The sequence below is a fragment of the Saccopteryx bilineata genome, chromosome 6 (genome assembly GCF_036850765.1).
Source record: "Saccopteryx bilineata isolate mSacBil1 chromosome 6, mSacBil1_pri_phased_curated, whole genome shotgun sequence".
NCBI classification, from domain to species: Eukaryota; Metazoa; Chordata; class Mammalia; order Chiroptera; family Emballonuridae; genus Saccopteryx; species Saccopteryx bilineata.
Window position 1 is genome coordinate 77,130,140 of NC_089495.1, and position 16,812 is coordinate 77,146,951.

The window sequence follows — 16,812 nt, forward strand, 5'->3', positions numbered from 1 at the left end:
TTTCCTTGCCCTCCTAGATATTTTAACTCTGAAGGCACAACACATATCATAAACAGGCTGAGAAGTGGGTGGTTTTTTACTCTTTACCTTTTTGTTGGAATAGTGGTATGGCCAGTGTTTTAAATTTCAGGAGATTCTGTACATGAGTATTCATTTCACTAGAATATGACTGCAGGGCCACTGTTTTTCAGATGCTGAGTAGCGCTGACCCTCTGAGAGAGTGCATCAATTGTCCCTGCCTCTTCCAGCCTTATTTTGGCCAGCCTCATAGTTCTTTTTCAGCCTCCTGGCTCCTGGTAGTATTTAGATTTGTCGCTCCTTGAGTTAATGGGCCCAGAGCTTCTCAACTGGTTCACTGTGGACTGATTGGTACTTGCTATGCTGAGATAATACTGATTTCCTTAGACGTTGAGGATGATTGAACACACACACACACACTAAAAGATAAAAAAAAATCCCATAGACACGAATAACAATGTGGTGATTGCAGGGATGGATGGGGCTGTTGGAGGGAAGGTATGAGGGCATAAATGGTGATGGAAACAGACTTCACTTGGGGGGCTGATCACGTTACAGTGTACAGATAATGTATTGTAGAATTGTGCACCTGAAACCTATATAATTTTGTTAACCAGTGTGACCCCAATAAATTCAATAAAAAAAAGAGATGGTGTGATAAAGTTTGGGAAGCACTGAGTTGGCCTGGCCTTCTGGTAACTACAGATCTGGCCTGGTCTGCGGAGAACTGTCAACTCTTAAAGGCCTTCTGCAGACTTAGAGGAATTAAACCCATGTGCTCTTTAACCAGGTAGCTCCTATCTCTGATGTCAAAGTTTTTAATTTGTCAGCGGAGCAATGTCTGTCGAGCATAGCGCTGCTTGTGTTGCACGATAAGGATGGGTCCCAGGCAGGCAGTGTTCTTGTTCACGGAGTACGTCTGACTGGAACCAGCAGGGTAGGGATATTTGGTAGAGATCACATGATTGACAGCATTATCTTTACATGTAACTCCATGAAAAAATGGGGTTTAATATAGGTTATAATATGTGATTGTTTTTCCGGTGCTGCTACTTGTTTATGAAGGAGCTGCAAAAGTCCTTAAGTGTACAGTGAATTTTTCACCACTTTTATATATTATAAAAGTTATAAATTCTGCTAATCAAATATGTATATTTCTGCCTGAGGAGAAATATATGAGGAGCCACAGTAAGACGCAGAACAGATGAAAATGTTTTTGTCAGTAGGTTTGACATTTAGAAATTCAGGAAGATTGTTTGGCCTTTCTGAATGCTGCTGTGACATAATATACTGTCTGTGTTTAGCTTAATGATGTATATATTATCTAATACATTTCTCATCCGCACTGGGGTGGGTATGTGAGGCGGAATAGGCTACATTTTATTTTATCAATTTAAATACAGCTATGCTCCAGGACATAACAGTGAATGCTGGGCTATATTTCTGGTCCTCTGGGAATCTTTTAGTTTTAATAGGCTCTGAGGATTATGGAAAGCCCTTGACACTTGGGTTCAGGCAAGGCTGTGTGTGAATGACTGTTCTTTTGGAAGGCATACACCGCACTTTTGAGATCACTTTGCAGAGTTTTTAAAGAGCTGAAGATTGATAATCTAGTGAGATGAAAACCAGGTACCCACAAGCATTGGATACATTCTGTATAATTATAGCTTTCCAAGGAGCTAAAGATTGTGCTTAATTAACAGTACACGTTGTTTATATGTTGTACATGTTGTTACATTTACATCCAGATACATTAAATACTAGATTAAACAAAAAAACCTCTCTTTTGGGAGGTTAGTGGACAAAGTTGACCTGTCATTAAGGTCTATATAAAATACAATTAGAGGCCAGGAAAATTCTCAGTGTGTTGTACAAGGCTTTGAAATGTGGGACCTTGACCTTCTGTTCAATCGAAATATAATGCAAGCAGCTTAAGTTACTTTAGAGTTCCTAATGTGATTAAACCATGTTTTATTTAACCCAGTATATCCAAAATATCACTAATTTAACATATAATCGTTATAAAATGATAAATGAAATATCTTAATTCTTTTGGCAAAATCTGATGTGTATCTCACCCTTGCAGAACAGCCTAGTTTGGGCCAGCCCCATTTCACATGCTCAGTGGGCACCTGACTGATGGCTACTGGAGACGCTGCTGGCCGTTCTTGGCTTTTCGTCTCTTTAGTACTGAGAGCATAGATTTTATACTGTTCCAACTCCTACTTCCATGGCAATTTTTTTAGTATGCTGAAGTATGTGTTTTCTGAAACCTTGATTCCTCTTTTGTTTCTAACTAAACCAGGGGTTTAGTTCAAAAGAGGAGGGAGGAGGGTAAGCACTTGACTCAATGAGTGAGCGATTAAAGTTCATAGTAAAAGATACCAAAGCATGGACTTCCTATTAATGAAGGGAAGCTGTTAAAGAGGCAATAAAAGAGAGACTGTAGAAGTTTTTGAAAATCGAAGTCCGACTAATTCTGGAGTGGATGTGATATTGAGTAATCAAGTTTTTAAAAACAGAGCCAAATAATGTCCAGAAACAGGAACTCTGGACACTGAAGTTTCAGAGTGATCTTACCTCTGGACTTGAGTGTATTTGAGTCATATAACTAGGAAAATTATAAACCCCATCTTCTGTGCCTCCTCTTTCTCTGTAGAGGGGGAGTATAGCACGGCATATTTATATGTGTTTTCTAGAAATATTTTTGCCTTTAGTAACTATTTCCTTGTCTTAAATCATAATTTAATAATATAGGATACCCAGACAGGTTTATGTGTTTTTTGTTTGTTTTCTTGATCTCCTTTGGGCTCTGGGCTCTTGACAGATTCTATGGCCTGGTAGTCTCGCTAGTTCTGTGTATTACCAATAAGAAAACAACTAATTTAATGACTACTATTTTTATTAGTGCCTTCTGCAAATTGCATTTTTTTAGATTCTCCCGGCACAACAAACATTATGCAAGATAAGCATTATTTTAGCCATTTTTGTGGATGTTGAAGAACTGAATTTTCGAGAAATCATGACTAGGCCATGGCCATATAACTGAGAAATAGAAAAGCTGAGATTTGAATTCAGGGCTGTAGAATGCTAAATCTCATTTAGCATCCGGAGCTGAGTAAAGTAATTTAAGGAAGCTTAATCGCCTCTGATAAACTCTACAATTAATGTTCATGGCATTACAAAAACAGGAGGGCTACTTTCCAGTAACTTCTGAGGCTCCTGGGCATTCTGGGGGTATGTGGGAACCATCTTGCATCTCTGAGAAAACCTACATTAACCAGAGAATCTCTGGTAAACCAGAACTCTGCTGAACCAGACGAGCATGGAGAAATGGGAGCACTAGGAAGACTCAGACCGTCTCTGGTTCCTGGTCAGAACTGGAACGAGAACACCAGTCTCTTCGGTGGTGGCTTGGATCCACCAAGTGAACCCTGCAGGGACGATATGTGCGATTTCGGTGACTGGTGGCACTCCTGAAAGGTGGCCACGTCTGTAACTGTAAAACTTCGTCCTGAGGGAGCACTTCCGTCAAGCTCCCAGCGCAGATGTATCCGGCGAGAGGCACTATGGCATGAGGAAAAGAGGATGGACTTTGGGATCAGAGTGTGTTTAAAATCTGGCTGTGCAGTTCAACAGCCATCAAACTGTTTCTTTGCTTGTAAGGAGGAGGTCATTATCTCCTCCTCACAGTGAAGATTACCTAAGATAACGTGTGTAAAGCACCTGGCACCCTACTTGGCACATACCTGAATGATGGATTATATTTTTACTGCTCAGATACCATTATAAATAATATGCTTCTTTAAATTATACAAGACAAAGTGGCAGACACATTTCTCAGCATTCCGAAGGGCTGTGGTAGAACTGTTGGGAAAGAAATGATTTACAGTCACAGATAAACTCTGTTATAATGCAGTGCTTTATGGAACTGTGCTTGGAAGAGAAGTCCTCCCTGCTCACCTTGAGAATCTCAAGGCCATCTCCAGAGAACCATTCCGTTACTGGTGTGAGAATATGGAAATATTTCACCCCATCGTCTGCTTTTTTTCTCCTAAGCATTTCTCTTTAGGTAACATATAATAAAGATATGTGGCATAGTAAGTTGAAATTGAGATATTAGTTATCCGTTTTATTCCCACCCAAAGCAGGTTAGGAGCCACAGGGAATGAGAAGTTTGTTTAAATTTCCCGAGTTCACTAGTTCAATTAGAACTCAAACTCTGCTAACCAATATTAATGTATTCTAATTCATAGCAGATGCCTTGCAAAGCTATGCATTTTTAGCATCTAGGATTTGTAGGACCCACAACTTTATAAATAGAAGGAGACTTAAAGATCTTTCATTTCATAGGTGTCAAAGCTGAGACCCAGACAGGTTAGCTATGTTACCAGTGGGCACATCTGAGTTAATGGCAGTGTTGCAGTATAGTAAAGAAAGAGGGACCATATTGCTTTCTCCATCTAATTTGACATGAATCTCACCAAGTAAATTGTGTTTAGTGTCAGCTGTACAAATTCAACATGTTGCTAAGAACATTAAAACTTCAATCAAAATGTATCATATAATTTGGTTAAAAACTGCTGCAAGGTGTAAAGGTAGTTATTCAAGAGAGTTGGAGTGCTGTTCTAGCTGTGTTTCAAGTGGCTTGCCTATGTGGGACCAAGAGTGGCTCATGCATGCAGCCCCCTCTTAATAATTGATATGTCTCCGGGGATTAGCTAACTTTGAAGTGACTCATGCATATACAGTACTGGACACTACCCTGTAATTTGGGTAATCTGTGTTTCCACATCTGTAAAATGAGAGGGTTAATACTACGTACCGCACGGGTTTGGAGGAATATACAAGCAAGGTAGTTAGCATTTAGAGCACTTTTTCGCAAATTTAATTCTATGTATTTGCTGATTCTATAACCACAGTTACTCCTCGTCCTCCTCTTCTGCAACTGTTGAGAGTTGAAACCACATTACTAAGAGAACAATTTGAATTCAGGTCTTTGACCAGCAGCTTTCCCATGCGCTATCTCCTAAGATGTAGTTAGTCACCTTTGGGAATAAGTTGAGAGAATTTAAAGGATTGTCCTTTTAAAATCAGGTGTTTTTTAATGATACTATATTTAAACTAAAATGTAAAAATATATTTCCTGTATATGTTGGGAAAATACACGTGAGCACTTAACTGTCTTCCTTCCAATGATTAGTTGATAGTTATTTTACTTGTGAACATTTCTTAAGAATTAGAATAGAGATTAATCTATATATTATTTATATATAGAACTTATCCTGATTTTAGTACTTTAGTTTTATGTATGTCTTCAAGTAGGTTTTTATGACTGCAGTTGACTAATTTTTGTTTTGAATTATTTTTCAAAATGCTTTTAATACTCATTGGTTGCTAACTATTATTTTACAATGTCATTTGAATTTTCTGGAATATTTTAAGAAAGATAAACGTACTTGTGTAACTTATATATACTTTAGCAATTTCTTACTGGTAAGTTTTTCCATAGATGCTAGGCTGTGTGTGTGTGCATGCATGTATATGCATACTATCTATGGAAATATTTTTGTTGACTTATGTTTGAATAATAAGTATTTTAAAATATTTGATCTGTGACGGTCAGAGATGGCAGAAGTAATCTTAAATTACGAAACATAACACAGTTCATGATAAAGGTTTTTTAAAGTCATGTTTTTGTAGAATTAGCTTTTTTAAATCATATTTTAACATTCCTGATTTAGCATACATAATATAAATCCCTATACATTGTAAGACAAATGTGTACCTAAGATACTAGAAGTTACACTTTCAGGATTGTATTTATTATTTACTTAAAATGAATCTTCTCTGCACATTACAGATGTCTCTTCCATATAAAGCCCCTCTTTGTGGCATAGGCTGGCTAGTGTAAATATGCCAGTTCTAGGATGCTTATTCATATATGTGTGCATGGATGTGCACATGCTTATTCTTAATGAATTATTCATATTTGTCCATATTGTGTGCACATGTATGTATTTATGACTGAACACATATGTATGAATGTTTTCAGATTCAGATTTAAACATACCAATTCTTAATGCATCTGTTTCCTGAAATGCCTTTTCTTCCTCATTTTTTAAGACTCAGCTTTGTTTTACCTTTTCTATGAAGCCTCTAGGGGTTCCCTCAACTTTCCACTGTACTTTGTCATTTTACCAGTGCTCCTGTGATTTATTAAAAATATCAGCTTGGCTTGACCAGTCTGTGGCGCATGGATAGACTGGGATGTGGAGGACCCAGGTTCGAAACCCTGAGGTCGCCGGCTTGAGTGCAGGCTCATCCAGCTTGAGCACGGGTTTACCAGCTTGAGCGTGGGGTTGCTGGCTTGAGCATGGGATCATAGATGTGACCCCATGGTTGCTGGCTTGAGCCCAAAGGTTGCTGGCTTGAAGCCCAAGGTCGCTGGCCTAAGCATGGGGTTACTCATTCTGCTGTAGCCCCCCAGACAAGGCACATATGAGAAAGCAATCAATGAACAAGCAATCAACAAACAACTAAGATGCCACAATGAAGAACTGATACTTCTCATCTCTCTCCCTTCCTGTCTGTCTGTTTCTATCTCTCCCTCTCTCTGACTCTCCCTGTCTATGTCAAAAAAAAAAAAAAAAAAAAGAATATTAGCTTGATATAGGCTGGAGAATATGGACTTTGATTATAATTGTTTTAATTGTAAAATGTGAGTATTAATCCTAGGTTATTGGAATGGCTATGTTTTTACATGAATTTATTAAATAATATCTGTAAAAGTCCTGGTCAGTGTTAAACATATGGTAAACGTTTAGTGGATGGTTGAAATTAAACTGCTCACAAAAATCAGGGGATCAGGGAACATGCAGATACTCCAATACTTTCAGCCTTTTGTTTGTTTGGTTTTTTTTTTGTATTTTTCTGAAGCTGGAAATGGGGAGAGACAGTCAGACAGACTCCCGCATGCGCCCGACCAAGATCCACCCGGCACACCCACCAGGGGCCACACCCACCAGGGGCCACACCCACCAGGGGCCACACCCACCAGGGGCGACGCTCTGCCCACCAGGGGGCAATGCTCTGCCCCTCTGGGGCGTCGCTCTGTCGCGACCAGAGCCACTCCAGCGCCTGGGACAGAGGCCAAGGAGCCATCCCCAGCGCCCGGGCCATCTTTGCTCCAATGGAGCCTTGGCTGCGGGAGGGGAAGAGAGAGACAGAGAGGAAGGGGGGGGGTGGAGAAGCAAATGGGCACTTCTCCTATGTGCCCTGGCAGGGAATCGAACCCGGGTCCCCCGCATGCCAGGCCGACGCTCTACTGCTGAGCCAACCAGCCAGGGCCTACTTTCAGCCTTTTGTACAGTGCATATTCACCAATGACATAAAAGCTGGTTTTGCATCTCATTTGCATAATCAAACAACTTTGACATTTTGTTTGCTTTTCTGATATTCCTATTTAATTTAAAAAAATCAAATGCTTCTTTATCATTTCATATTCATTTTGAAATATCCCCTAATTTTTGTGAGCAGTATATTTTATATTTGTCTCACCTTTGTTGTCTCTGAGCTTCTTTAAATCAGGTACTGTTCATTTTTAATATCCTCACTTCCTGGCATATTGGCAATTCGTGGATGAATTAGTAACAGAATGTTTACCATGCAATAAATACCACTGTTGTAAATCATTGGACTTTCATCACCTGCTAGCAAGTGCTTGGATTCTATTTGAGCTGACCTCCAATTTTGTTTTGGTATTTTTCAGTTTTTAAAGATTTTTTTCCCTTATAAATAATCTACTTAATATATCATTTGTCATTCTCAACAAATAGTTTTTTGATTTTCTGGTATTATTTACTGATGAGAGGAACATATGGTTTTGCAATCCATTTGACAGTCTACTAATTTGCTTATCATTGAGAAATACTAATTAATTATGTATTTATTATGGCAGCCAGATATCTGCTATAGACCATATTATGAACTGCATAGGGCAGTGATTATGATGTCTGAATGCACAAACTGGATTGATGAGTTCAGCAAGTTGAAACTCTTATTCAGTAAGGCACTCAGCAGCCCATGAACTATTCATTGAAAGTATCAACTCTTTGTGTTTTGGTACCACTATGTCAAAATGTTGGTTAAACAAGTATATTCAGTTCTTTGATCTGTCTTTCAAATTATATTTTAAAATCTTCCCATGTTAAAACTTCTTTTGGGTCAGATATATGAAGAGATTGACTATAAAAGTATCCTAAAATATACCAAGCCTTATATTTTCTAATTATTGGTAAATATTTTGAGAAGGCAAATTTCATTTAAATGTCAGCCGTAATTAAGTGTGTGCCATTTGTTCTTCTGCTCAGGTTTTACAGTTTGACGGAATGTTTTCTCCACAATTTAATAAATGTTTGTTTTATTTCACGCGAATTAATTCAAAACTGGGTCAGAGCAACATATTTTAATCAGCTATTATTGTGATGTACTAGAAAATAAATTTTCTTCCTAAGTAAACTGTTTGTTGTGCATGTGAATGGGATTTATCTTGCTTAGCATTGGCAAGCTACACATGGAAGCCAACAATTAATAGGAAAGCTGACTATGTATACTGTGTAATAAACAAGGTAAATTATTTTTCTTGAATATGTCGTAGATCTTTAGTATATAAAATTTGTAATTGCCCATCATATATCTACACCTAGTAGTATACTGATAGCATCTATTGAAGTGAAGTAATAGAGAAATTCTTAGGCAGTGTGAATAATGCATTTTTAATTGGTGCCAAATATGTATTTATCATGATTTTATTTTCCGTTGTTTACGCATCTGTGCATAAATCATACAACCACATTATAGTTAACATAAAGTGCTAGGGAGAGTCATGGGATCAGTAAATAGCTAAGCACTCTTATTAATAGATTTTAGCATGATGTTTTAAAACACTTCCTGATAGGATTCAGAGAAGACGATCAGTGCTCTTCTATGGAAATGCAAACTTGCATGTGGCCAAGTTCCTTTTGGCAGAATGTAGTTATATGTGAAGTAGTTTTACGTGCAAGTACAGATTGCACATGTTCATATTTTTGTTGCAATCTAAATCACATAAATTAGACATATGAAGACAGAATTTAATCATCTTGTTAGTCCTTTGCAATACAAATCAGATTTTTGACTGTGCAGTCCCGATAAAATGGCAATTACACTTGAATATAAGCATAGCATAAATTATGTTTCAAACCATTATATTGAGTATGGTGTATGTAAAAGAAACGTTCAACTCATTTGCTATGGTTCCTTTCTTTTAAATGTTTATTTGTTCTCTGCATAGAATAATGGAGTGTAATGGAATCTGAAAACAGATTAAAAGCGTAATTTCCTTGTCGGTATGCTTTGCTTTACCTCCTTTCTTTGAAAATGGGCTGTTTGTTCATTGAACTCTGTTCTTAAATGATTTTTCAAGCTTCTGGGCAAACCTTCCTCCCAATGGAACCTGAAAGTGTGCTCCTTCTTTGTTATTGTCTGCTTTTTTTTTTAATTGTGGGGGATTTTTTTGGGTAGAAGCATATTTTCAAGGTAACATAAAAGTAGACATAGGGAGGAACAATTTAATAAATGGAAAATTTTCAGTAGATTTGTATATAAAAACTCCAAGGAGATTATTGTTAAATTTGGGTTCTTAATGACCTCTGCATTCCCTTTTTCATATTTCTATTAGCTATTTCATCATTGAATTCCCTTAATGGAAGAGTTATAAACACCGTGTTGTGAGACCATCGGGTGGAGGTGCTGAGAAAAGACATGGATTTCCATTGAACACATGTCATTCTCTATATAGAAGGAAACTTGTGTTCACATACTTCTTATTATAGTGTAGGCCATTGGTAGACTATACTAAGGTCTGTGTATTCCCAGGATCTTCCTGTGTGAAACACACGATCATTGTTAAAGGTGGTAGTGAGGAAGTGCAATTTGGGCAAGAGTAGGTCATTGCTGTTCCTAGTTCTCAGCAAAGTTTAAGTGGAAAGAAGTCAGGACACTTGATATATATGTATATATATCAAGGTAGGTGTGTGTGTGTGTGTGTGATTTTATAAATTATATAAATGTAGGGAGTAGGAATAGAACTGATGTCTGTTGAACATCTTATATGTGCCAGGTAGTCTGTTGTGCATGTTGTATACATTTTCCTTTTCAATATTCCTAGCTCGCTCCCTCCCCCAACTAGGTTTTATTATACCAGTTTAATACAGAGGAAAGGGGAGGCATGTGAAAATTAAACAACTTACCCCAAGTCCCATTCTCCCCAAATGTTAAAGCTAGTGTTCATTCTGTCTGATGTTCACACCTGGATCTTTTCCATCACAACATTCAGCCTTCTTACACATGGGGTGAGGCGTGTCATTCATCCATGTGACATCCTGAAAGTCTGGGTGTGAAAGTGTTCTTGACGTTTTCTTCTTGTCACCTGGATTGACTGATACCTCAAAGGAGGGGTGGAACTATGTGCTTGTTTTGTCTCAAGGAAGGGAGGTAATGCTTGAAAGTAAGGGTTATCATTTATTATAAAATATGTCCAGGTAATAATCTGCATTGAAGTTTTTTTATCTCTTTTTAAAAATTCATCAGATCTTTGCTATGATCATCTTGTGTCAATAAATCTAATGGAAATTGGATTACTTATTATGAAAATAATGCTTTCTCTATGGATTCCACCTACCCTAACTGAAATGATGTCTATTAAAAGTTTGAACATTCTTAAGAATTATTACTTTGCAATATGTAATTGTGAATCATGAATTTATATGTATTTTATATGTAGATATTACTTAGAACATTATATTTTGTATTCCAAAACAGAAAATAAAAACTATTCTTTCCTATTTATTGTGAGAGGCATATCTAAAATCAGATATCCTCATGGACATGATTTGCTGTCTACCAATGGCCTATACTAAGAAATATGTGAACACGAGTTTCCTTCTCTATAGAGAATGACAGGTTCAATGGAAATCCCTGTGTCTTTTCTCAGCAGTAAGATGTCTTATGCTGTACAAGTTAGAAGAGATACTTAGTGTCACCTGTCACCTAGCAACAAGCTTACTGCTTTGTGTCTTTTCACTTTAAGTCAAAATAGGTATGAAAACGTAGTACTTAGTTAGATTTGCATTTATCTCTAGAAATATTTAGATTAACCTTCAAATATCTTTAGTTCCCAAGATAACTCACAACAGATAAAATAGAAGTAACTTTACATGAGAAAAGGCAAGTTATATATCAGAAACTTTGATACATAGCAAGGCCAGCATGGATCTGTTCTGTAATATCTCAAACTTAAGTGCCTGTTGAGTTCCCTGACCAGCTTTAAAAAGTACGGTAACTGAAGTAAATGTGTATATAAAAGTTTATTATTTGACTTTTAAAAATCATTATTTGAAAACACAAGATCATTGCTAATGAAGCAATGATTCGTAAAGCAGAATCTAGAAGACAGAATTCCAAATGGAATTGCTGTATCAGCACCAGAATTCAATTTACTCAAAACAAAGCAACTCAATTACCTTTGTGTGGAGAGTGGAATACCCTGACTGGTCAGATGTCTATAAACACATTTATAACCTGTTTCTTCTCTGTTTAAAGATACATTAAGGGATTCTCAGAGGAACTAGAACTAGTGAACTTATGAGTCCTGAAGTATTTACAGTGTATTAAACACCAACCTTTAAAGACTAAGAACTTAATACGTGATGAAGATCTAGTACCCTATTACTACAGGGTGATATAAGGCTTGTATTCTGAGGTAATCATTCCAAAGTAATTCATTCATGAAGCTTGGGGAGCATCCACTTTCATTCTGGCCAAGGTCATTTCTGTTGTTCGAGGTAGTCTTTTTTTATTTTATTTTATTTTATTTTATTTTTTAGAAAGAGACAGACAGACAGACAAGGACAGAGAGGAGAAGCATCAACTCATAGTTGCAATATTTTAGTTGTTCCTTGATTGCTTCCTCATATGTGCCTTGACCAGGGGCGGGGGGGGGGGGCTACAGCTGAGCCAGTGACCCCTTGCTTAAGCCAATGACCTTGGGGTTTCAACCTGGGCCTCAGCATCCCAAGCCAACGCTCTGTCTACAGCGCCACCCTGGCCAGGCCAAAATAGTCTTTTTAAATTTTTTAAAAGAAGCTGGCTGACCAGGTGTGGCAATTTTACAGAAAAAAACAACAGTTAAAAGGGAAAATCTTAGAAAATCATTCTCTATTGCTTGTATCTATTAAAGAGAAACAGGTGTAATTAGAATTTCTCAGACTCTTCACTAAAACACAAGCATTTACCAGTGGTTCAAGGCAGCAGTATTTTTTTTGTCTAAAAGTTCACCTAAAATTCTTTCCAAAATATAATAATTTATGCTTTTTCTTATTTGTCATGTTTTTTTCTATTGAAATAAGTGACCAGCACTTTGCTTTTCTTCCCTTGACAACTGAGAATTGTTTTGAAGCAAGGAAAGGGAGTACCAAAACCGTTTGTGATGAATTTTTGACCACATTGACTTTTAAAACTTCCTGGCCTTGGGAAGGTTTACTTGATAATTTCACATACCTATTTGGAAAAGCTAAGTAATCTTTTAATTAGGAAATTGATATGAACTGTTGTAGGAAATTTGCCATTTTCCTATTTTATATTGTGGCCTGATTGTGATGTGGATTTGGGAAACAACATAAAGGCCCCGTAGCATGAATAAGATAAGAGATTTATCTGTTCTGCTTTGTGGTCTTGATTTAGGGGATTCTTTTTTTTCCCCCTGTTTAATACCTGGGCTGTTGATTAAAGAGTGACTGATTGCTGTACAGACATTAGTTTGATTAGGGTAGGTGGAGTAGATAAGACAGGTTATTATCCCTGCTGCTGTGGAGAAGGAAATTGGGCCTCAGAGAGGTTGAGTGATTTGCTTAAGATCACACAGCCCAGGGATGGCAAAAGTGAGACTAGGGCAGGTCTTCTCAACTCTACACTGCGTATTTATTGTCATTGGTGCTACTTAAAGTGTTAGGGGTATAGGATGGGAGCTGCAGAGGCAGAGCTGGTCTTGAGTGCTTTCTGAGGCACTTGCAGTAAATGGAAAATAGCATTGTAACAGGCTTTCCCCAGGTTGAAACCAAAGAGCTGTGTACTAAGATTTGGGACTAAGGGCATTTATAAGGACCCTGACATTATTTAACTTGTTACCTTGAGTACAAAATTGACCTCTTATCATCATCATCAAATGGATCTTAAAATAATTCCTGTACTCAACTCATAGAACTGCTTTCAAGAACAAATGATATCATTGGGTTACCTTGTAAAGCACCAAATGCTGTGAAAATGTGTGATACTGTATTTAGTTCAAATAATATAATGTTTTAGCAGATTAATTGTACCTAAAAAGACAAATGACATAATTAAAGCTCTAATTATGATACTTGGGTAAGAGCTATTCACAAATGATATAAAGGAAGTTTCCCTTACTTGATTTTCCTGTCATTTTTCATTATTAGCTTTACTCTTTCAACAGCATCTATTGGCTGCCTAAATTGTGTATTGGGGAAGAGATGTGGGGATGGCATTGTGCTAACGGCGCTTGTTTCTTCTCCTGGTGGGAATATAAGTTGGTGTGGCCTGTTTAAAAAGCAATATGGTGATATACTTGAACAACCTGAAAAGAATTCATATTATTTTGATCCAGGAGTTATATAATTATATTCTAAGAAAATAATGAACTAGAGCAGCTAAGTATAGGATGTAGCATGACTGAGTGGGGGTGAGTGGTGGAAGTCTGTCTGCCCTGGGCTTTAACTCCCAGTCCTCACTTTCTGATTAGAGTTGTTCTGAAGAGGGCATCCTTCCTAGCCACAGTCATTCCGGCTGGCAGAGGCCCGGGTGAATACAAGATGTACACAGAAGGGTGGGTAGTTGTTGCTGGTGATAGCAATAAATCATATCAGACAATGGAGTATCCCTACAATGAAGTACTATAAACTAGATTAGCACTAATAAATTGACTCATATGAAAATGCTCATGGGAGTATTAAAATATGAAAAAAAACCCCACCAAAATAACACAACCACCTTTGAGATCTGAGGAACCAGAATGTAGATTAAAAGCCAGTTTTGAACTACTGGGTACATTTTGCTAAGACGTTGGAGCTGATTGGCTTAGCTATAGTTTGAAGAAAGGACAGTATGTGTTTGGTAAGAATGCGATTGTTTAAATGACTTCTAAATTCTTTCATGTGATTCTGTATTATGGCTTCATAATATAAAGTAGAAGAATTATACTCTAAATTTCAAGTGAATATTTCTAGTTTACCACTATTGTATTAAAATATTACATTTATATTATATTGCTTTTTAGTAGCATTTCTAGTAGTAGTAAAAGCTCTAGTATATGTTAGGAGGTGTTTTTTGAGACATGAGACCTACAAGAGAGAGACAGATAGAAACATATATATTTAAAACTGGAATAAAATTAAAAACGAGGTCCACTCACAGACCAAGACCATGGAACTTGTGAATGCTGCATTTCCTTTAGGGCCTTATGAGCTAGTGAGCTCTCTTCTTCTTCTTTTTTTTTTTTTAAATGAGAAGTATCAACACATAGTTGCTTCACTTTATTTCTTCATTGATTGCTTGCTGTATGTGCCTTGACCGGGCAAGCACAGGGTTTCGAACCAGTGACCTCAGCATTCCAGGTCAAATGCTTTATCCACTGTGCCACCACAGGCCAGGTGAGCTCTCTTCTTTTGTTCGAATGTATGGAAACACATGCAGAGGAAGCCTGGCCCAGCACTGCGGTACAGACATTGGCTCAGAATGTCTAAGGACTCCAGGCGTGGCCCCTCTTGAGTGCAATTTCAAATGAAAAGAGTAAAAAATGTCAACTGCATCTAATAAGCTGGCTTAAGCACATGCCAAAGAAAATTTGCTTCATGAAATGGAAATTCTGAACCAAATTACATAATACTCAGAAAAAAACAAATAGGGAGACTTACAAGATAGATCCAGATGGGACAAATGGTGCATTTTAATCAGAACTCTCCAATCCAGCAATGTTGAATTATATTTGGGAAGATCCAAGTGGTCCTGGAGATTTGGAAGCTTTTAGAGACCATATAAATCAGTGGTCCCCAACCCCGGGCTGCAGACCGGTACCGGTCCGTGGGCCATTTGGTACCGGTCTGTAGAGAAAGAATAAATAACTTACATTATTTCCGTTTTATTTATATTTAAACCTGAATGATGTTTTATTTTTTAAAAATGACCAGATTCCCTCTGTTACATCCGTCTAAGACTCACTCTTGACGCTTGTCTCGGTCACGTGATACATTTATCCATCCCACCCTAAAGGCCGGTCCGTGAAAATATTTTCTGACATTAAACTGGTCCATGGCCCAAAAAAAGGTTGGGGACCACTGATATAAATAATTACTTTATATTTTTTTAATTTTTTCAGAGGTGACATGTATTTACTTAGTTTATTTTGGGGGTGTTTTTTTTTTTTTGTATTTTTCTGAAGTAGAAGCAGGGAGGCAGTCAGACAGACTTCCCCATGCGCCCAACCGGGATCCACCCGGCACGCCCACCAAGGGGCAATGCTCTGCCCCTCTGGGGCGTTGCTCCATTGAGGCTGGAGCCATTCTAGTGCCTGAGGCGGAGGCCATGGAGTCGTCCTCAGCGCCCAGGCCAACTTTGCTCCAGTGGAGCCTTGGCTGAGGGAGGGAAGAGAGAGATAGAGAGAGAGGAGAGGGGGAAGGGTGGAGAAGCAGATGGGCACTTCTCCTGTGTGCCCTGGCCGGGAATCCAACCCGGGACTTCCACATGCTTTACCGCTGAGCCAACCTGCCAGGGCTTAGATCAGTTTTTAGAAGTTAACTTGGGTATTGGCCAACATGGAGCCACTGAAAAGTGTCTCATTAATTATTCTGAACATTTGTATCAGCTGTAATGAGATTAGAAAGAAACATTTCCTCTGGGAAACAGAATGAATAAGAATCTCTTAGTTGCTGAGAAAAATGGAATCAAGTGCTCCCGTTGGAGTATTTGTGAGTCCTTTTTCATATAGTAAATTCACTTTGCAGCTGCTCTCTGCTGTGTGCTCTCCTCAAGCTTCTCTCTCTGTTGCATCTGCCCCTCTTTTCTTTTTTCTTTTCTTTTCTTTTCTTTTCTTTTCTTTTCTTTTCTTTTCTTTTCTCTTCTTTTCTTTCTTTCTTTTTTTTTTGTTTTCTCCCTGATACTTGTCCAGGTTTTCATTCTCTTGTCTGAGATTTGTCTCAGTGTCCTAGCTGGTATTTCTGCCTTTCTTCCCCCATTGCTCCATTTTGCCCTTTACATAGCTGCTAAAGCTTGAGCAGGAAACCAAAATGAAACGAAGAAAAAAATATTCCTCAGCTATTATTTTTATGTCACTCTGCTAATTAAGAACTTAAAGGATTGAAGAATTAAGATGTTCTCTGTTTTTCCCCCAATGCAAGGATTTATCAACATATAGAACATTTTCTCATTGTGTGTTTTTGTCTGGTTTATTTACAGGATCAATGTGACTCTAGAAACAAATGGATGAATGAATATCCATATGAAGAGGAAAACAATTAAGGTTGGTTAGTCAAGACTGTATGATTACAGTGAAAATCCAATTTTGAACCTGACTTTTGGACAGGTATTCTCCCATTAGAGTACCACCTTGTCTGAATATGAGAATGGTCAGCGCTAAGAGAAATGCTTCTATCTGTACTATGTAATTTTTATTTTTATTCCCTT

The 16,812-nt window shown here is 37.7% G+C and overlaps 1 protein-coding gene across 2 annotated transcripts in view; it reads left to right on the forward strand.

Moving 5' to 3' along the window:
• Positions 1–16,812, forward strand: part of KLF12 (KLF transcription factor 12) — a 471,091-nt gene that overhangs the window by 134,885 nt on the left and 319,394 nt on the right. The window contains exon 2 of one of the 2 annotated variants that reach the window (XM_066234031.1): positions 16,585–16,648. The exons of the other annotated variant lie outside the window; for it this stretch is intronic. Within the exon in view, the coding sequence (XP_066090128.1) occupies positions 16,616–16,648 (33 nt within the window). The 5' untranslated portion in view covers positions 16,585–16,615. The remainder of the gene's footprint in view (positions 1–16,584; positions 16,649–16,812) is intronic. 2 annotated transcript variants of the gene reach the window in all.